The sequence below is a fragment of the Antrostomus carolinensis genome, unplaced genomic scaffold (assembly GCF_000700745.2).
Source record: "Antrostomus carolinensis isolate BGI_N321 unplaced genomic scaffold, ASM70074v2 scaffold6064, whole genome shotgun sequence".
Classification (NCBI taxonomy): domain Eukaryota; kingdom Metazoa; phylum Chordata; class Aves; order Caprimulgiformes; family Caprimulgidae; genus Antrostomus; species Antrostomus carolinensis.
This window is the reverse complement of record NW_010312762.1, coordinates 2,620-24,909: the sequence shown is the minus strand read 5'-3', so window position 1 is coordinate 24,909 and position 22,290 is coordinate 2,620. Positions and strand designations below refer to the sequence as shown.

Sequence of the window (22,290 nt, the reverse complement as noted above, 5' to 3'; positions counted from 1 at the left end):
AATGTCTGATGACACTTTCAGTGAAGAATTTTTTACTGACATCCAATCTAAACCTCCCCTGGCGCAACTTGAGGCCATTGCCTCTTGTTCTATCACTTGTTCCTTGGTTGAACAGACCCACCCCCACCTCTCTCCACCCTCCTCCAAGGAACTTGGACAGAGCCAGAAGGTCTCCCCTCAGCCTCCTTCTCTCCAGGCTCAACAACCCCAGTTCCCTCAGCTGGGAACTCAGCACACTTGTGCTCCAGACCCTTCTCCAGCTTTGTACAGCAGCTGACTGTTTCAGAAGTACCTTAATGGGACTGACATTGCTTTCCTCCACTCTGCTTCTCTCAGATTGCTGTCAAGGTGAATGTATAAAATGCACTTCTGTGCGTCGGAACTTTACTTCTTAAATACAGCAGCTGCACAGAAATATTTGCGTAGCTGCTGCCTTCCGGCACGACCGAAAACAGGTGCAGGAAGTTGTTTCACTGCTTCAGAGCAGCACGGTTAGCTTTGTCTATTCAGGCAGATATTCTCTAAGAAAACAGTGAAATGCTGAGAATGATTTTGCTCTTTATTTGTGAGTGCAGTGGTAGCCCTGTCTTCCAGTTGGAAAGCTTTACAAAAGCCAATAAAAGTAACAAGAGGCTGTGAACATCATTCTAACCCACTTATTTTTCTTGTGTTCTCTATATTGTTAGTGATCCCTTGTTAAGTCAAAATGACTTAACACAGCTGAAGAGCAATTTTATCTGCTGCTGTTTTTGTTAGAGAGATGAGATTCCAGCTCAGCTGATGTAACTTGCAGCTTGTGAGCATAATCTTGGAAAAAAACAAATCCATTATTTTCTGAAACTTCTTCCTAGCTCATTCTACTGAGAATAAAGTTTGCAGAAGCCCACACATGCCACCGTCTAATCCGTAAGTGTGAAATTGGGATGTATCAGTTAGTGAGAATGCAATTCATACTCATTTCATTTCTCAAAGCTCCATTGCTGTCATACCCTGATAAGAGATTACATGGAATGGTGTCATCATCTTTCTTTGTGGCAGCCACCAGTCTCCATGCAGTGCAGAAGCAGTTGTGAGCAACTGTCACAAAGCAAAGAGCTGTACTTGTGATGCTTAGTAACTGCAACACGGTTCCTGGATCCTCTCTGGAGGCAATGGAGTCATTCCACTGATTTTTGTGGAAATAAAACACCGTACGACTGTATCAAGATTGGTAACAGCACACTTGAGTTGCTTGTGATATGTGGGATTAGATCCATAGCTAGAATAAACCAGCCTTCCTCAATGGCTTCTCTGGTTTTACTACAATTATTGCGCTTGTTGAATCTAAGGACAGACAAGACTCTTTGGATCAAGTTGTAGAATTTCATGCATAATTCATTATTTCATGCCTAGCTTTTCTTGGCGGAGCTATAGGCAGCCTCTTGATTTATAGCTCAATGTGACTGAAAGTTGTCTGCTCTAAATTTATCCTCCGTCTAGGAATGTACAAACCGGTGCTGCAATGCAACGACCTGTACTTTGAAACCAGGAGCAGTGTGTGCACATGGACTTTGCTGCGAAGATTGCCAGGTGAACCAACGCAAACGTTTCCTATCTGTGTGGGGTGGGCAGAATTCCATAATCTTCCCAACTGCAGAGCAGAAAGCAAGGATGGAGGACAAGCAAATCGGTATCCTTAAGCATTAAGACATTTGCATTCCATGTAAGAATTAAAAAAATTTCTCAGATTGTAACAGTTATTGAAGAAGCAGATCAACAGACTTTTTTAGGCGTGTCTGCTGTTTGTAGCCACTTCGTTGGCTCATGGAAAACCTCTTCTTTTTCATGAGCTTTTATATGCTTTGATTTTTTTCATCCTTATATGGATGATGTGCTCTGGGAAGCAGTCATTAAATGTTGGACCTTCTTTTTATGTGAAGACTCTTAAAATATTAATTCTATCAACAGCATATTTATTTTTAATGGCAAATCATCAGCTCTTGTGGGCTCTTGTGCTACTATAAGAAGCCAACTCGCCACAGGCGTTTACCTTCTTGAAGTTTCAGACCATCTCTTGCATATGGGCTAATAAAGCATTCAGCAAGTTTCCATTGTGTCTGTTGCAACCATCTGCCTAAAAGCTCAATAGCAGCAAGCTGTCAAAGCAGCTAGCAAATGCTTTTTAGCAAAATCAATCTTCATGTCTTTTTGCTTTTTACCGAAGGCACTGTGGCGGTGCAATTAAAATTGAGTGCTGCTCCCAGAGCCCACCCATCTTTTGTGGTTGTTGTTGATAAGTGAATGTTCAGATTGGATCATTCCATCATTGCCTCCGAGTTGGCTTCAGCTCTGAAAAAATGTAGTTATCCAGAGAAATCAGGACAGGAACAGTTACATGGAATAGTTGTATAATTAAGATGAAGATCTTGATGCCCATCACAGAGTGACGGTTCCATGAGGGAAGGCACCTCCATCCCAGGAAGTGGTCAGGGAGCTGAATCCAGAGTCAGGTGGGCTGGTGGCTTCATAAGCCATAACATAACATAACATAAAGTTACGTGATCATGCCTCTGTGTTTAGTCATGATTACAGGAGGCACTCCGAAAACTTTCGTTCATATTTGAAAACTCACAAAAATCTGGATTTACCTTCTGACCTGAGCCACGTGAGCCATGTTTGCAGCTGCAGCTTCAGTTTGGCCCTCCTTCCTGCCAAACCCTTCACAACATGTGTCAAATAAATGTATTTAAAGAGCTGCGTAATCCTTATACTGTCCTCTGTGGTCAGTTGGTGTGGAGCCAGTGGAAAAAGCTACTCGTGCGCTGCATGGGTTATACTGCTGCATAACTCTTCTTGACTGGAATTACAGCAGTTAAGGGGTTTTATTTGTTTTGCAGTTAAAACCAGCGGGGATTTCTTGCAGAGAGTCAAGTAATTCCTGTGACCTGCCCGAGTTTTGCACAGGAGCCAGCCCTCACTGCCCGGCTAACGTGTACCTGCACGACGGGCACGCGTGCCACCGGGTAGATGGCTATTGCTACAACGGCATATGCCAGACCCACGAGCAGCAGTGTATCACCCTCTGGGGACAAGGTGAGTTTGAGAACCAGGAGCTCTGTTTATGAGATAGACTTGGGAAAAGAAAAAAACAAAACAAAACAAAACAAAACAAAAAAGTGTGATTATAGATGGAGTTGAAGGAATTTTATACATTAACAATCTGTATCCATTCTCTTCTGAAATGGAGAACTGAATAATGAGAACGTCATTTTGTGATTCATTTTTTCCTTGGTTTGCAGTCGTGTTCCTTTCTTGCAGCAGGAGGTAGAGAGCAACTGTAACTAGGTTCATTCCGCCACTCTGCTGCAAATGGCTGAGCGAACTTAAGCAAATCATTTAATAGTGACTTTGATATGGCCTTAATGTCATCCTACAAAGCACTGAATGCCCTTGACAGGTTGAAATCACATCCCTTTTCAGACTGGTATGTAAGCTTCCTTCTGTACTTTCCAGCTGTAACACATATATGTCTGTCTACATCCCAAAACAGTTCAGGATTTGACAGTAACAAGATTCTCGTCTCGTTGTGTTCATTTTGTTAATTGGTGTTTTCCTGTAAGCCTCCCTCCTGACGGTACTCTTAGCACAGTGTGCACTCAAGCAGAAAGAGATTTTATTCTCCCATGGGAATTTACTTACTTTTTGCAAAAATATGATAGAATGAGTTCTTGGGTTGTCCAAAATTGATGATATCCCAGGAAAGCCGTTCACTTTTCTGTGATGTCCCATGGCCCTTCCATTGAAATACAAGTGCTAACTCAGCATTTTGCTGTTGCCTCCTGCATTGCTGTGGACAAGTCACGTCACCTTCAGCATCTCACTTACCCCCTCTCTCATGTGGGAAAACCGCTTTTACCTCTCCCAAAGAGAATCAGTACCTAGAGCCTGATTTAATTATTTCTTTTAAACTAACTTTTTCAGCTCCCTTCGCCTCTTTCAATTCCATATCTCTCTGCCTTTAACTCCGTTCCAAATCTTGTGTATCAATATAATGACACACAGATGTTTCCCTTGGTCAAAGCCCTCATCAGAAGTCTAGTGAAGTATTTATCTGTTATCTTCACAGTGTCTTCAACCATTTGCAGTTTTTGTTTCAAGGAGCATTAAAGCATCTCAAGAAATAATGCCAGCGATACAGAGAGCAGGTTAGCTTGGTCATGTGGGTATAAGAACATGTTAGAGGAGTTCCAGTTCAACATTAACCTCCTCACGTGGAGCAAACCATGCATTTGATATACTCCTTCAAATCCCACTTGTGTCGTAGAGTTCATATGAGCTCATATAGGCATGTACAATTATAGCCTCCAGTCTTAGTCATACTGGGATTTTTAATCCCCTGGATACAGAGACATTTTCTCTTGTATAAAGCAAAATCTGCTTCTGAACCAGTTTCCCATGCCATGGAAAGTTTCTTGGTTGGACTGTTAATCATTTCAGTCGCTGAGAAAAATTCAGCTAAAGGTCAGGGAGCTGAATCGCTGCAGCTCCCTTGCCAGGTCTGTTTCCTAATGCAGCACATCCTCCAATCCCTGCCCCAGGCTCCCCTCATTCTTTCTTGTCTTCCTTCTTGGGACTGTTCAATATGAGAACTGCACTGCATGGAGTCTCCAGTGGTCAAGGCTATGGGGGTCTGCTTATGAGAAAGATGACTTTGTTAAGAGCAGAGCTCAGACTTTAACTGGAATACCTTTATCTGTCTTGGGAATACCCAGGGATAAAGATTTTGAAAGGGAGGATGGGACCTTACCAAACCTGAACTGAAAGGCTTGATTCTATTCATATTGTCAGAAGTATAAATTAGAAATAATGCCAGTAAAGTAAACCTTCCAACAGTTTAGTAGGTAGGGTTGAAGCAAAAACTAAGGCCTATATTTTGGATTTAAAAACTAGGGATGTGAATAGCCACCACTTGATCACATCTGGTTGGAGTATGAGCTGACAGATACAGGGTGGAGTGGGAAGAGGGCTACGTGGGCCGCAGAGCTGGAAAAATATCATGAGAAAGATAAAAAACTTCCCTTCCAGCCTTCCTTGTAGCACAAAGAGAGACTTGGCATTCTAAGATGTTGTCTCTGGACATTATATCAAAAAGATACATTTGAAGCTTTTGCCAGCTAGTTGTAATTGACTGAAATTGTTTTTTAACAACTGCAGGTGTTGGAGTGGTGTGAAGGAGTAGCTGTATGGGTTTTTTTTTTTTAAAAAATCTGTATCATAAAGAGAAAACAGATCATAGTTCATTGACATTAATTCCTTTTTCCTTCTTCCCAGTACGTGAAAGTCATGCAGAACAAAATACAAGTAAATTTTCTTAAAATAATATTCAGTACATTGAATTTCTTATCACTATCTTCTTTTATATATCTTTCTTTATTCATCAGATTACAGATATTCAGTAGCCCAATGATAAATGTCAATCTTAATATTTTTAGAACTAATTAAAGAAAAATGGTGAGCACTATCAGAGCTTGTTAACATTCAACTGAGCAGTAGAAATCTGTTTGAAGAAAGTACTTGCATTTCCTTGGGGGATTTTTTTGTTACTTTCAATGGGTAAATTCAAATCAAATGGAGGAATACTTTTTGCTATTCCTTATCTGCTGTAGCATGGAAAGCTTGGTGTGAAAGAGGGGGAGGTGCACCTGGTCACAGTCTCTGAAAATAGCTGTAAACTCCTCTTAAAGACCAAGTTCATTCCAGTCCGCTCTCAGGGCACACAAAATTCTCTACTCACTTTCTCTCAACTTAATTCACAGAATCACAGAATTGTAGTAATTGGAAAAGACCTTTAAGGTCATCAAGTCCAACCATAAACCCACCACTACCAATTCCACCTCTAACCCATGTCCCTGAGCACCTTGTCTACCCGTCTTTTAAATCCCACCAGGGAAGGTGACTCCACCACCTCCCAGGGCAGGATGTTCCAATGCTTGACAGCCCTTTTGGTGAAGAATTTTTTCCTCAGATCCAATCTAAACCTCCCGTGGTGCAACTTGAGGCCATTTCCTCTTGTTTTATCATTTGTTACCTGGGAGAAAAGACCAACCCCCACCTCTCTCCACCCTCCTTTCAGGGAGTTGGACAGAGCCAGAAGGTCTCCCCTCAGCCTCCTTTTCTCCAGGCTCAACAACCCCAGTTCCCTCAGCCATAATAATCAGACATAATTCATGTCCTTTTTATCCTTAAGGAGCAACATGCCTGAATGGCTTGTGACCTTTTTTGTTTCATAGTCAAAAATATCAAATTGAACCGATCTGACCTATCGATAGTGGTGTGACTGAAAGATACATCGATAGTAACGCGTCTGTGTAATGTCTCATACTCCACTGGCATTTTCTGGGAGCAACTAGATCCACAGATAAAGCTATTTAAGAGAGAGAAAATATTGATTACTGAGGAACAGAAGATTCTCAGCTTTAGACTCATGGCTTTTTCTACATTGACAAGAAGATGATTCTTTGGAGAAGGAAAGATGTTTGTCAGTGTGTTTTCCTAGATTTCCCTGAGAGGGCAAAAAGCAATGATTTGCAGGAGCCAATGGCAGGCATTGACTTAATAATTAGAACATACTTAAATTTGTTTCATAGGCATGGCCATTTGTTTAGGCAGGCATAATGTTAATTTTAATGTCAATATTTGTTACAAAGGCCCATCACTGGTGTAAGAGCTTTGCAGTTTTTATCGGGTACAACCCTATAGGCAAAATAAATGGATTTCCCATCTAAGTTAGCTGACCAAAGCATTGCTGACTGTTTGTTTGCTGTTTGCTCTTGTTGGTTTGTTGGCGGGGTTTTTTATATATATATGAATACTAATTTATCCAAGCACTGTGGTGATTTTAATTCAGGAAAATCAAACTCTCTTGATCACCATAGATTTGTGACCTTTTTGTGGCCTTTTTTTTTTCTGGAGATATGAAAGGCATTAAACTGTATTTTCAGAGGTAGTGAGAGCTACCATAGTCCTTAAATGGAACAAATAACAGCTCAACCCCACCTCAGTCCTGCACAGACTTAACAACTGGGATCACCAAGAAGAAGAGAGAGGCCAAGGGGAGCTTGTGGAAAGTTGGCTTTGCATCATCAGTGCATTAAGACAAACTTAATGAGATATAAAATCCAGGTGCAAATAACATGATAGAGAACTGTATTTTTGTGCTTATATGTATTTATACAGTTGGGGTGGTGCTTGTTGGTATACTCTGAGCAACAGAATTCCAGTCTTTTACTCAGAGGGTTGGTTTTTTTTTTTTTCCTTCCACACCCATAAGCACTGTATTTTTTTTTTTTTTTTAAAGTAAGTCTTGAAACAATATTGGGAACTGATGGAAATATCTTTCTTTTCCACTGTCAGCCTGATAATGGGTGTTTCTCTGTTCTTGGAATCAGCACCATGGTCAGAAATTTCTCTCTTCTCTTTTGGGAGACCGTGACGGTATTTTCTCATTGCAGCAGGTCTTGCACTAATCTAAAATGACACAGCATTTCTGTATCAGTTCCAAAAGTGTAGAACATCTTTTTTTGTTGTTGTTTTTTTTGTTTGTTTTTTTTTTTTTGCAACCGCATAGTTTTTTTTTAGAAGCGGGCTCATCAATATACACATTTGGAGAAAAAAATTTGGAGTCTCCAGGCTGTCAGCTGCAGCGGTGAGCTTTGACCTTCTGCAGTTTCAGACGGCTGATTTAATCCCTTGAATAAGGCTTGGCGTGGGAAGGCTGACAGGACCTTAATTACAGGGTCACGATACTATAATTATCAATAGCAAAGTGAAATAAACTCTGCTCATCCAGCTCAGAGCACTTAATAACCACTGGAAATCTTTCACAAATCATTTTGCCTTTGCCTGTAGAGGGAGGAAAATAAAGAGAGACAGGACTTTCTGCTTCAGTTTATATGGTACAATCATGATAAATGGGTTTCCTTCAGAAACACAGCATTGCAATTTTCTTCCTTAAGCATCCTCTGAAATCCTTCTTTTAACTTGGTAGCTCTATCTCTTCAGTTTCTTACACTCTGATATTTTTTCATCTATTAAAAAGTCCAAATATTATGAGAAACCAGTCAGGAGAGGGAACAGCCATCTGAATCCCAAGTAACAATGTGTTTTGGTTTGATACCAAAGACGGAAATTGAAGCTAGATTTTGGTTTCCAAGGCACAGATGATCATTGGGTACCAGGTGTTTCATACACAGACTGCTCCGAGCCTGGCAGGGGAGCATTTTTTTGTACTCCATGAGATCTGTTTTCTTGTCAAGTATTATTGGTTGGAGTTAAAGCTCACTGTCTGAGCCCTGCAAGGATGCTGCAGATGTGTTCTTCTTCCTGCAGGCTGCTTTCCATCATGTCTTGACTTCTACATTAAAAAAAACACAATCAAACAAAAGAAGTTTCACCAGGTGAAAGAGGAAGATAAATACCTTAAAGTCTCTTAGCATTTCAGTGAGCCCTTTCTCATTTTAACACCATTATTTTTAATAAGTCTTTATTAGGTCAATTACAGTCAGAGCACAGGATGTGAGCATTCATTTTGCTTTTGGCAGCTTTTGGAGCCACATACACCACTCTGGGGAATGTGTGTCTGTGCTGCTGACACATTTCTAAGGAAGTCTCCAGTCATCGCAATGGTACGACATCGGCTGAACTATTTGGGGCACAAGGCTCCTGGCCAAGAAAAAACGAGACCCATAGCAATTGTGTGTGATCGTGGTAGATGGAGGGGGGCTTATTCCTTTGATGGGGGAGGTCTGAGCAAGTCAGTCTTTGCAGATGTGAGAGAAAAAGTAGTTTTACTCGGCCTTTTGCTTATGACATGTTTTATTTTCCTTCCCTCCCCTGCCCTTCTAAAGCTGGCATTGTATATGCACATGTTAATGTTTGTATCAAGCTGAATAGTTAATGTACCTGCCCTGGAAAGATGAGGAGGAATCTACATGCTGAAAATGGAAATTTTACTTTTGCTTTTTGCACAGTGCCTTGTCTGAATGCTTTTGTTGATTTTTTTATTTTTTTTTTTTATTCTTGCTTGTGGTTTAATGAAAAGAAGTGAAGGAATCCTGTGTGAGTCTTTTTTAATAGTTCCAGATTTGAGAAATATTCTGAACTCAGCAAGCTTGATTGTAATCTGCCAAAGAATTTCAAGCTCTTGTCCTGCTCTCCAGGGAACCAAGAGCTCATATTCTGTTCCTTCTGTGCCTTTCTTTCTGAGTTTTCCAGTTTCAGTATGTAAAAATGTTAGAAGGAAAAGAATGTGCCATCTTAAGCCTCTCCAAGTTTTAATACTTTGTCCTTAATAGCATTAGATTGCTGTTCAGCAGTATATAGTATTAGTCAAGCTTCTGACTGTGAAATGCAGATAATTAATTGAGGCTTTAATCTCTGAGTTATTAGCGAAAAGATCCACACTAACTGGAAGTTTTACAATCATATTTGTGTTTTCTTCTCCAGGAAATTGACCTCTTTTTAAAAAAAAACAAAACAAAAAAACCCCAAAAAACCCCCACCTTCTTCCTCTTTGAAAGCTTTCAAATGAAATCTTCAGGATAGTTTAAATAAATGATAGGTTTTACCCACAGTTAGAAGCATACACACTTGGAAGAGGTTCAAGACGTTTGAAAAAATGTGATGTTAACTGAGATATTCTGTCTCTGTTAAAGATCAGGGAACACTGTAAAATGGTATATTCTCAGCCCTCAGGCTATCACATCTTTTATTGTCAGTTCTTTTTGCTTTAGTTTGGCTGATCTATCAAAAGTACAAAAATGCATCTAGCAGATATCTGTTAAGAGTTTTAGCCAGTGTATCTCCCTACGACCTCATCTCCTCCAAGCAAGTCTGTCTATTGGAGTAGTTGAAATGTTGGCAGTGACTTGATTGTGCTATTAATTATCTTAATGGAAAGAAAATATGGGGTAGTAAAGTGTCCTAGCAAAGGGTCTCTTAATCCTGTAAAGAGCAGCAATTATTGGCTGGAAATAAAAGCCACACTTCACAATAGAACAAAGGGATTAAATTCTAATACACTGACTAATTAATCATTGCAACAGTCAAACCAGGGAAGTAGATCTTCCACCTTTGAGACATTTCAGATTAATGCATGTCTTTTCCCCTAGAAGATACTCAATAGTCGCTCATAATCTAGGGAAAAATGGACAGAAGATTGTCTGTATAAGACATTAGAATAGATATTCTAATAATACCTTTTAATTTTTAAAATGTAAGGATGAGTAATCTGTCTGCACAAACATTTCCAGTACTACTTCCATCAGGGAAGTTCCTTTGCCATTAGGAGATGTCTCAATCATAAAAGACTATAGTAGATAAGAACCAGATGCTGCCTGTCCTCCCAGATTCCTACTTTTACCACCATGGTAGAAGTGACTCTTCTTCCAAGTCAGTTTTTCCTCTCAGGAGTGGATTCATTGAGGATCAAGGTGGGGATGGGTTCCCTTCCTCTCCTCAGTACATTAGCTTCAGCTAGCAGCAGTGTATTCTCCTTGCCATGTCATGTGGTCGTGTTTTTGCAGTCACATAGCACTCCAGTTTGCAACTGGATTTTTTCTGGTTTCTTCTTGTTCTGAATTGCACTTTAAAAGGCCTTTCTTGAAAAGTGTTTTCTCTGGCTTCAGCTCTTGGGCTTTCACTACAATCACGTGGACTCCTGTAAAAAGAAGGGGGGTTGACTTACCAGCTGGCCTTTGTCTTTCTTCACCAAACTAGACTTGGCATTTGCTAAAAGTTTTTGTGTCCTAGGAGGATTCACAAGAGAGATATCATCTAGAGAAATTCTGAAAGAGAATGAGTTCTGCATCGTCTATTGCTCAGCACTGCCAAGAGAGACAAACAACAGTGGAAAACCCACACGTTCAGGCTCTTCAATTAGCATGCTGATCCAGCACAACTGTTTTGTTGTGCTTCATCAATATGCAGATCACATCTTACCTTCCCCTAAACCATCAGCAGAGCTCAAGGAAAATTATTAAAAACACCTTGTATGAGATGAAAGTTCTGATTAGGTTTTGTTTCAGGTGCGAAACCTGCTCCTGGGATCTGCTTTGAGAGAGTCAATTCTGCAGGTGATCCTTACGGCAACTGCGGCAAAGACTCCAAGAGCTCCTTTGCTAAATGTGAACCCAGGTAGGGTCTCTCCCTCCAAACACAGGAACAGGTGGTGGGAGGGAGCTTATAACATTTACAGTTATTAGACTAATTTTTGGTTTTGTTTATTTCCTTCAGAGATGCTAAATGTGGAAAAATTCAGTGTCAAGGAGGAGCAAATCGACCTGTAATTGGTACCAATGCTGTTTCCATAGAAACTAATATCCCACTTCAGGAAGGTGGCAAGATTCTGTGTCGTGGTACCCATGTGTATTTGGGTGATGATATGCCTGATCCTGGTCTTGTGCTGTCAGGAACCAAGTGTGAAGATGGAAAAGTAGGTTTCTGAAATACTCCCAAATAGGGGGAACCTCACCACTCTCATGCTACAGAGTATTTTTGTACCAAACTGACGAGGTTTTGCTTTGGGATTATTTTTTTGTCCATAGAATTGTTTCTCATGCTCACACTGAGTCAGATTTTTACTCCCTTCTTCTTTTGGAAGATTTACAGATTTGCTGAGGCAATGCAAGTTGCTTAATTTTATAACTGATTTTCTGAAGACTGTCCTAAATATCTTGTCCATGTAGACTAGAGGTTTTCTGCAAAATAAGTACAGCAAAATGCAAGGCAGGCTTGTCAACACTTTCTGAGGAGTTCAATATATTCACTTTCCCAGTGTCTACAGCATTGCAAAATTGTCATTAACTTCACTTTAGGTTTCAAAATGTATTCTGTCTACTGATTATGGCTACCACTCCAGGTTTTGAGGGTTTTTTTCTTGCAGCAAAATCTCTCTCTGTGTGCACTATTAGAAAAATATAATTTTTCATTGATGTTCAGCCACCAAAACTAATTTTTGCAATCATATTTTACAAACTTTGTGAATTATCCAATGTGAATGTAGTCCAAATTTCGTGTGGCTGTCTCATTCTTAGGTTTTCTTTTCTGAGAAAAGGAACAGAGAAAGGTGGGAGACAAGCATGAGTTCACAGTGGGGAGTAATGGAAAGGAGTCCAAAACTACATAAATGAAAAAAGTTTCCATACTCTCAGTGAAATACTTGCAAAAAGAAAAATGAAAAAAAAGTGCTTTGGTAATTTCTGGTAAATTCAAATAAACCTTTGAATTTTTGGATGCTTTTGAATTATATTGGATTATCATCCTGCATTTGGAACAGGTTTAAAATACGTCCCTAGTGAAACTACAGTTCTGTTACAGGAAAACAACCCTTACAACATGTCTAAGTCAATCTGTTCTAAAAAGTCTTTTCAAAGAAAATTTTATGCTGGGAAAGCACCCCATTATGTTTTACTAATGAGTATTTAATCTTTCTAATCTATCTAATCATACACATACCCGTTATAGAATACACAGGCTAATACTTATGAAATTATATGTTTTACTTTGAGGACATTAGTGCATTTGTATTATGGATTAAGAATATGAATTTAAATATTCTTGAGTTTTCTAAGCTGAAGATACCCAATTTGAAATGCAGCCATTTTAATGTGATCAGAATTCTGCAAGCTCCTGCACTATGAATATGTGAATTGTGAATACTGCTGTAATCAGACCATATTCTCTACATGTGTGCATGTTGATGCCAATTCACTCTAATTTCCTTTCCATTTTTCCTTCTCCCCAGGGGATAAGTGCCCTGATTAAGCCTCCCTGTCGTCTCCTTCAACACTATTCCCTGCTTAATGCTAATTATTGTGACTGACTTTTTGTACTACTGAACTGAACTGCAGTTAAACAGCAGCAAAATTGCGCAGTCATTTTTTTGTTGTTTTTTTGGTTTGGTTTGGTTTTTTTGGTCAACACAGCATAGTAACAGTTATTCCAGTCCTAATTTCTTTTTTTCAGTTTTGAGTAGGATAACATCTTCTTACTGACATCATCATTCATTTGGTTGGTTGATGGTATTGTTAGATGGTACTTATCTTGCTTTAACTCAATTTTCAGTTATATTGGTAAAGTTTACCTGTAATAACTGGAAAACAAACAAACGAAAATTTTCTTACTTTACATATGCTATTTGTTTACTTCCATTTCCTATAAGATTATTATTGCACTTTAAATATGGTTGGCTTATATTTGACACCAAATATATATGACACCAAAAACAATGTTTAGCCTGGGAAAACTTTTAGAAAGGTCTCAGTTTTGCTGAAGAACAATGATGAGCCCGTATATATATCAATGGCCTCAGTGAAATATTCAGACTGTCCTGGCTCCAAGTTCTATACTAGCAAAAATAAGTATTTAAATGTAAAAATAAGCACTATTGATATAAACTGAACTATGCTAATTTACACCACGAGAGGACCTGAATCATGAATGCAGGCAGATTAGGCACAGGAAAGAATCCTGCTCAATACATTCCTAGTCATCAAAAAATGCAAATTACTGAGTTTAAAACTGGCTTAAAAAAACCTCAAAGCCCAGCAGCTCACTACAAGTTCCACTTCAGTGAAACTGGGAGTGTTTATTTACACAAGCTCAGCGTATTAACCAGATATGAACTATGTCTGAAATTCAGTAGTGGCCAGGACGCCAATCAAAAGTGATATTCAGCTTCCACAGATTTGGACCTGGAAGACTTACAAAGGCTTAAGAAGAAGACGACATCTAATTCTGGTGTCCTTATCTTTTTGTCAATGGAATGTTCTCAATGCAGCGCGTGTATTGGGAAATCTTTAACTGCTAAAAGAACCCTTGATGGATGAGGAGATGTACAGAGAGCTGGAGAGGGACATGATGCCTTGTGAGCACCAGCAGTTCTGTCCCTATTAAAACACCTTTTCTCTTGTTTTACAGATTTGCCTTAATCGCCAGTGCCAGAATACGAGCGTTTTTGGTGTACATAAATGTGCAACAAAGTGTCATGGACGTGGGGTAAGCATTATAGGAACACTTTTTTTACAATCAATCAATAAACATTGGACAAAAATTCATTTTAAGTAATAGCTTTGGGACCTATGATTGTAATATATCAGTCAAAGTCACTGCAATAATTTTTTCATTATGTATTTCCATTTTCAGTGTCCCTTATATGAACTGCAAGCAATGAAATTATTTTTTCTTTAACAAAGAAATATTTATCAGGTAGTAATTATCTTGCTCTTAATTAACAGTCTGTGATAAAAAGGAATTTTGTCATCTTCAAAGCAATTTTAAGTCTTCCTTCATGAAGAATTCCCATTAACATTTAAAATAATGTTTCTGTGCGGATACAGAGAAGTAAAAATATGCATTTGAATTGAGATTCAAATGGAATAGCATTTCCAAAAGTATTAAAATAAAGAGAAAACATATTGATGAGTTTCATGGTATGAAAGTGGTGCAGGATGAAAAATTTGATGGTATCAGTTAATAATATCAAAGTGTTTTGAAACCTAGTTTATATTATAAAAATGTTAATTGTGTCAAGCTACGACTTATTAACCTTGATTTGCTGATGATCTGTGTGTTTCTGTGAAAAACTGTGGCAATTGCATTGGAAGAGACACAGGAACTTCTCTGTCCTCTCCTGAGAAGGGATTTTAATTTGATTTCACTTTATTTTATCATCCTACATTTGGAAAACTGTGCAGTGTTGATGGGGCTGCATGTGATCATTGTGCTGGAATGAGCATCAGCTGAGATTGGCAGCTGTACGTCTGTACGATGAAGAACTTATGGTGACTCCTGAGTAGCAAAAAATGACCTCGTGGAATTGTAGATGGGAACTCCTGTAGTGCTTTAATTTTAAACATAACACTTAACGAATGATATTTGTAATTATCTTGCTGTCTTTGGAAAGTAAATCTTTTTTTTTTTTTCCTTTTTTTATTTTTTTTTGCATTTTATATGACCATGGCCAATCTAAGCTGTGTGAATGATATTTTAATACTCTGCAGACACAGCCAGTATTGCTTTTCTGAAAGGCTGCCAGCTGACCTTGCCAGAAAAATGCGTGTTTGCAGACTCCTGTGAACTACCTAGTGTCTTACTCAGAAACCCGTTCATTAATCTACTGTGTTGTTTCTCCACGGTGATGGTAGATCAGTGATGATCAGTGTTAGCACAGAATTTAAAACCATATTGACAACTAGCCCTAAGCCCAAAAACTTTATTTAAAATCAATTTCAGCATGTGACTGTGCCATCTCTGTCCTGCACGACATTTTTTTTTTAGCCCTTTCAGTTCCAGGATTCTGTCGATACAGCGCAGAGCTTTGGCCTCTGTATTAGTCACATATGGGTGGTAGCAAAAGGAAATAAAAGTAACCTGATGGGTGTTTGGGACTGTGGGACCTCCTGAGGAAAAAGACCTGAGTCTACCCACTCCTTCTGCTCTGTGCAGTGGGAAGAGGCAGATGTTAATGATGGTCTCCAGTCCTTTGGAGCTCTCTTATTCTACAAGGAGCTTTTCACAGGATCCCAGAATTTCCTGGATTGGAAAAGACCTTTAAGATCACCAAGTCCAATCATTAACCCAACACTGACAAGTCCCCGACTAACCCATGTCCCTCAGCACTATGTCTACACGACTCTTCAATCCCTCCAGGGATGGGGACTCCGCCACTGCCCTGGCCAACCCCTTCCAATGCCTCAGAACCCTTTCAGCAAAGAAATTCTTCCTCACATCCCATCTCAACTGCCCTGGGCACAACTTGAGGCCATTTCCTCTTGTCCTGTCACTTGTTCCTTGATTGAACAGACCGTGTTACTTGGTTGAACAGACTGATTTGCCTTTTGGTAAATCAAGTCTTGTTAGTTGTTCCTTAACTCAGATTAAAGACACTGAGGGGTGTATCTTTATAGACAGTGCAGGTGTGATGTCAAAGGGAGGGTTTTTGCAACTCTGGTTCCAGTTTCACATGTTCTTCCAGCAACTGGTTCATCTTGGAGCTGAGGAAACTGAGCAGTGGGAAAATTAGCATGCAGCCTAGTGCAAGCCTTGATGGATAGGAGTGCTCAAGTGGGCTGACAAAGCTTCACAGCCTTAACAGCATTCTTCCTGTGAAGGCAGAGGGAGCAGAAGTTAGAAAGCAGATAATGTTGCTGCTGCAGGCAAAGAGAGAATAAGACTTAAGAGGTGTGTGATTATCCTTATATTATTGAAGTTGTCAGCTGGTGCAACTCAAACAATTACCTGCCAAAGAAATAATGCATTTTTAAGATCCCTGTTCCTCCGCGGTGTCTTGCACTCAGAGTTGCTCTATGCCCTCTCAGTTTTGCCAATGGGCAGATACCAGTACATCTCTTCTCTTCTGTAAGTTTTATTTCTTTCAGATGTGTCACCATCTGATTAGGAGGCCTTATCAGCCACTGCTGCTCTCAGATGTATAGGGTAATCCTTTGCATGGGTAGGTCATTTGTCTTGTTTTGTAGGTCTGCAACAATAAAAAGAACTGTCACTGTGAGGCAGACTGGGCTCCCCCGTACTGTGACAAGCCAGGCTTTGGTGGCAGCGTGGACAGCGGACCAATTAGACAAGCAGGTTAGTAGTAATTAATGCTTTACTTGTGGTTTCTGTGATAAAGAGTGGAAATAAAAAGTGTCGTCGTGTAAGCAATGAGCTTACAAGATTGGGAAATAAGTCAGTAAATCAAAGAGATTAATCCAAACGCATTGGCAGTGTCACCAATTGTCACCAACTTGACAATTTCATGAAGCACAGCCAAGGCAGGCTGAGTGCATGGATTTTCTTGCATAACTGAAGTCACGGTGGTTCTGGTGAGTTCTTTTCTTTGCCTTTCTTTACTTTTCTTTGCATTTCTTTGCCTTTCTTTACTTTTCTTCGCATTTCTTTGCCTTTCTTTTATTTTTCAAAATACATGGTCAAGTTTAGTAGCTCACTGCAATAAGTACGAAAAGGTATTGATTTAAGCCGAGGATGAGGAGTTAACTCCCACACTTGAGCTAATCCTGTTGCCATGGTAGATGAATGTTGCAGTACTCTTGGATTCACCTTGAGATATGGCAAGCTGCAGTGTTCTCCCCTGAGTGCATCAGGATAGAAATGCTTTATTGTATGCACAACCTGCTGCTATAGCTATGTGCCTGATGAAGAGTGGATATTGCAATGATGATAAATGCAAATCAAAAATCAGAAATATATTTGATATTGTTCTTCCAAGGAGGATCTTTTGCATGCTATTGGAAAATAGCAGATTTCTAGCTGTATCGGATTAAAACTACAATTTATAGATAGTTTCCACACATTTACTAGAAGTTGCCCTCACATATGATAGTAGTAGGAGATGTGCATTTTCTGGAACTTGTATTTCAATTTCCCCTTGTTCAGTCTGCAGAACATTGGCTATAGTGTCTTCTTTCAACTTTGGACAACCTCAGAAGGAATAATTTCTACACATTGTGAACTTTTATAGGATTTGATAACCATCACAGGCCAATTTTTCTCCAGAGTACTGTAACTTTAGTGACTTCCACAGAGAAGGTTCTGATTTATGTCTGAGTAAGTGACAGGACAAGCGGTCTGCTCGCATATACATAGATAAACTAAAACTTGCTGGAAAATGATCTGCATGTTTTCATATGAATTATGCTGTTCAAAACTAAAATGGATTGTATTCCCTACATGCCAGATCCTGCAGTGAATTGTAATACTGGATTTATGACATCACGGTCATTTCCATGACAAAGCTTCACATTATGGTTTCACTGTTGAAAGATCTTTTGTTTAAATACCTACAGGTTGGTAAGATAGCAGAGAAACCATGCTCAGGCACTGAACAAGTGTGATTACTTGTGTGTTAAATGTTTTCTTTCAAGATTTGCTCTAAAGCATTGTCATCCTTTTTCAGTTTACCTGAAAGCTAAGTATCTAGAGAACTACAAAATCTATTCTAATAATGTGCAGCATAGACAACACTAACTGGAGAAGACAAATACAGGATATCTTAGATAATTCTTGTGTTTTGTGTTTTGTAAGTCAACTCTTCAGTTTAACAGAAAACTGTTTTAAAAATCATTTAATATGGTGTGGTAGTTTCACCATTTTTCTCAAAAGATGGTGCTACATTCAATAATACTGAGAATAAACAAATATGGAAATTGCTAGAGGACCTAATTTTCTATCGCTGGCACTTGGATTTAAATGTGAACACTTGATGGAGAGGTTTGGATTATGATCTGAGCAGTTTGCACATCTCTAAATCAAATTACAGAAGGATTAGTTCAATAAAATACTTTCATCTTAGTCAAACAAGGCACATGGCCTCATTAGTATTTAGTAACTGATTTTACCCAGCTGACTTAGAATAAATGTATGTGTTTGCTACTCTCTATTTTTCTTACAAAGAAGCCTTAAATATTGGTTATGTAGAGAAGTTAATTAATTTAAATTGCAAATCTTAGCTTATTCATTTATTAATCTTTTGGACATGGTGAGGGATTTGTTATTCTGCAGTGCTATAAGGTAAAAAGCCTGGCACTTCATGCCCTATCCTGCCCCACGTGTAGTTTGTTGGGTCAGTGTTGCTCACTCTGTTCCCAGTGAGCTTAGACCAGTAGACGAGAGCCAGCTGGCTGAAAATCCATCAGGATAAGACTGAGACAGTGATGATAGGTTACCCAAGAAAACATTAAAGATGTTTTCTCCTGCTGTGGGAGTGTGTGGTTTTTAGGTCAGCAGTCCTGAAGGATCACGACATCCTCTTCTTAAAAATAAGGCTTTTTTTCAGCTGCAAGTCATCTAGTCAGGGTTCACTTCACCAGTGTGCTTTGCTTAGGTCCCAGCAAGGTACTTAAAGCAGCTTCAAGCACTCTGAAAACTGAAACGAGTCCAGAAGGCTGCAGCCCCTCGCTAAGCAGAGCATCCCTCCGAGAGCACCCACCACTGCTTTCCTTCGGCTCCTTGCTTACCTCCAGATTTGACTTGACAGCTGTCTGGGCTGGACTACACTAGTGCAGATTTCAGACTGTTTGTGCAGTGTTGAAGCACAATGAGACCCTTCAAACATGGTTAGAAAGGAGCTAGTTACTGCTTATGTTTGAGGGACAGAATATTTAGAAGCTTGCACTTCCCCCAAGCCATGATCTTGGCATTTCTGTCCCTTTATTCTCCTTTTCAGCCTCTGTCTCTCTCTCCCACCCTGGCAGCAGGCAGCCCTTGAAGAAGGTGCCAGTCTGCATTGCTATGGACTGAGGGTGTCTGGAGGAGGCCAACAGCCCATACACCTTATGGCCTCATGTGCAGATGGCAACCTAAGCAGGACCTGAACACAGGTGCAGAGAGTACATGTCGATGTTCATATTTCAGAGAATCAGAATCACAGAATTGTAGTGGTTGGAAAAGACCTTTAAGATCATCAATTCCAACCATAAACCCAACACTGCCAAGTCCACCACTAAACCATGTCCCTCAGCACCTCATCTACCCATCTTTTAAATACCACCAGGGAAGGTGACTCCACCACCTCCCTGGACAGCCTGTTCCAATGCTTGACTAGCCTTTCAGTCAAAAAGTTTTTCCTAATATCTATCTAAACCTCCTCTGGCACAACTTGAGGCCATTTCCTCTCTTCTATTGCTTGTTACTTGGGAGAAGAGACCAACCCCCACCTCTCTACACCCTCCTTTCAGGGAGTTGTAGAGAGCCAGAAGGTCTCCCCTCAGCCTCCTTTTCTCCAGGCTCAACAACCTCAATTCCCTCAGCCACTCTTTGTAAGACTTGTTCTCCAAGAATGGATATCTCCAAGATATTTGGACCCAGATATCTGACTAGAATAGAATAGTTCAGTTGGAAGGGACCTACAACATTATATTTAAACCAATTTTCCCCCAGTGTTAAAGAAAGAGCTTTAAAACCGGCCAAAATTTAAGCATTAGGATAGAAGAAATAAGAGCTTATTGGTCTTTAATTCATAGTTTATTCACTTCACCTGCACTGCAGTTAGAAACCCAGGCCAGTCCGTGTCCACAACACATTTCAGTAAAGATGGCTCCTGACAGAACTTAACTCTATGGTTTTTTTGTTCCAGATAATAAGAGTTTAACCATAGGAGTGTTGGTAACCATTCTGTGCCTTATCTTTGCGGGATCAATCATGTATCTGAAAAGGAAGACTTTCATGAGATGGTTGTTTACAAGTAAAAAGACCACAATAGAGAAACTAAGGTATGATTATTTTCCCTAATTATGCTCTAATAGATATTAGTAGAAATTAGCTGTAAACGTGGCAGCTCTCACCGTGGGTATGTTAGAAAGAGCCAGAAAAATATTCTCCTGGTATTAACAACAGTGTTTTTTCTGGTTTAGTGTAACTTGATTGATGGTCAGTAAATAATGTAGGTTTTGGTTTGACTATATACCTCTTTTGTGATAAAAAATAAAAAATAAAATTAAGAAGTGAAGGAAGTCTTAACTTTATTTTCATTTGCTTCAAATAGTTTCATTACATTGCATGGCCTTTTATCTAAACTCGGTCGAGTGAGCCGAAACTTTCATATTTGAGGTCATTACTGTTTAAATGCTAGATTCATTAGAATAGTCTCTTGGGTGTTACAAAGCTGCATTTCCACAGATTGCAGAAGCTAATTTAACAGACTACTGGTTTCCAAAAAATCAATATTTATTTTTATTCTTGCAGGAGCGCTAGACAATTTTTACTTTCCTTGTTTACTATGAAAAGTCAGAAAGTCCTTGCAAAATCTCATTCGGAAAAGAGGCTATTGTTTAAAAAACTGTTAGAAAGCAGAATGTTGTGTTCAATAAATATATGTTTGTATTGCAGGTCTGTGAGCCCAGCAAGGCCTTCCAGTTCATCAGAGCCTAATCATGTTCACACCACGTCTCTCAGTAAAAATCTCATCAGGAAGCCACAAAATACAAACATACAAAAAGTGAGTCCCTAAATAGTTTGTTTTGGGGGCTTTTCTTTTTTTTAATAAAAAAGCATATTATATATTTTAAATCTCATGTAAGTAATTTATTATAACACATTCTTCACTGTGAGGGTGGTCAGACACTGGAACAGGTTGCCCAAGGAAGTTGTGGATGCCCCCTCCCTGGAAGTGTTGAAGGCCAGGCTGGATGAGGCTTTGAGCAACCTGGTCTAGTGGAAGGTGTCCCTGCTGATGGCAGGGGGGTTGGGACTGGATGAGCTTTAAGATCCCTTCCAAGCCAAACCATTCTATGATTCTATTATTTATTACATGATATTAATATTGTGTAGAACTAACAAGATGCAAAATGGGAGTTGATGTGGGCTTCAAAATACATTTATGGCTTCCAAATTTTAGACAGGTGGAGATGTCAAGTGCAGGAAAAAAATATAGTTTAATCTCTAGGAGAGAGCCAGCTGGCTTAGAGCAGAACACTGTGTCTAAATGGTGAAGGATTAGTGCTTGAGGAGGACTCTGGCAGCTGTTAATTGCTTCTCTGGTTGCAGAGGTGTTGAAGGTAGATAAAAGCAGAGTAGAAGAGAAAAGCAAGCAAATAACTTACATTTTCAAGTAGCAATGTTTATGTCAACTCTTGAAGTTTATATCTTTTGTTTGGGGTGGGGTTGTTTTTACAGAGAGATGGTCCAAGGAGACCACTGCCGTATCAGATCATTGACATTAGTAACCCTGTGAAGACACACGATTTGCCACCGTTAAAAACACCACAGCGTGTCCTCCCACCCCTTCCCCAGCTGCCGTGTCATCAAGCTGTGCCTGAAAGACCCTTGCCAGCTAACCCTTCACTGAGGTTTGCCCAGGTAACCACCGACTGTCATTTAGTTTCTCTTCTATTTAATATTTAGTGTGAGTATCTGCATGTGGTGAATAGGAATGGAGTGTTTTCTCATCCTTCATGATGGCCTTTTTCTACAGTGCTTCCTGTATACTTTGGACAAGTTGTAGATAATTTCATACAGATGTCTTAAATTCCTATTTTGCTGATGAAGGTTCTATTGCCTTACGCCAACTGAGGCTGTGATACTCAAATTTAGGATCCTGAACTCTCTTTTCACCACTCAAAAAACACAAGAGTCTAAACAAGCTCTGTCTTACAGACAAACACAGGCTCGTCTTGCCAGCTGCCCAACTGGAGGGGAAATTGAATGGCCTGTTAGCAAGGTGTCAAATACCTTGGGGATCTGATCAATATCTATAAATATCTGAAATGTGGGGGCCAAATGGATGGGGCCGGGCTCTTC

The 22,290-nt window shown here is 39.6% G+C and overlaps 1 protein-coding gene across 1 annotated transcript in view; it reads left to right on the top strand.

Annotated features, from left to right (window-relative positions):
• The window catches only part of ADAM12 (ADAM metallopeptidase domain 12), a gene marked incomplete at its 3' end in the record, with an annotated part of 83,437 nt that extends 61,588 nt beyond the window's left edge, over positions 1–21,849 (top strand). The window contains exons 11-19 of the mRNA XM_010167099.2: positions 1,480–1,569; positions 2,877–3,072; positions 11,064–11,172; positions 11,272–11,470; positions 13,957–14,034; positions 16,515–16,623; positions 20,129–20,264; positions 20,881–20,989; positions 21,667–21,849. Of these exons, the coding sequence (XP_010165401.2) occupies positions 1,480–1,569; positions 2,877–3,072; positions 11,064–11,172; positions 11,272–11,470; positions 13,957–14,034; positions 16,515–16,623; positions 20,129–20,264; positions 20,881–20,989; positions 21,667–21,849 (1,209 nt within the window). The remainder of the gene's footprint in view (positions 1–1,479; positions 1,570–2,876; positions 3,073–11,063; positions 11,173–11,271; positions 11,471–13,956; positions 14,035–16,514; positions 16,624–20,128; positions 20,265–20,880; positions 20,990–21,666) is intronic.
• Positions 21,850–22,290: the final 441 nt, after the last annotated feature.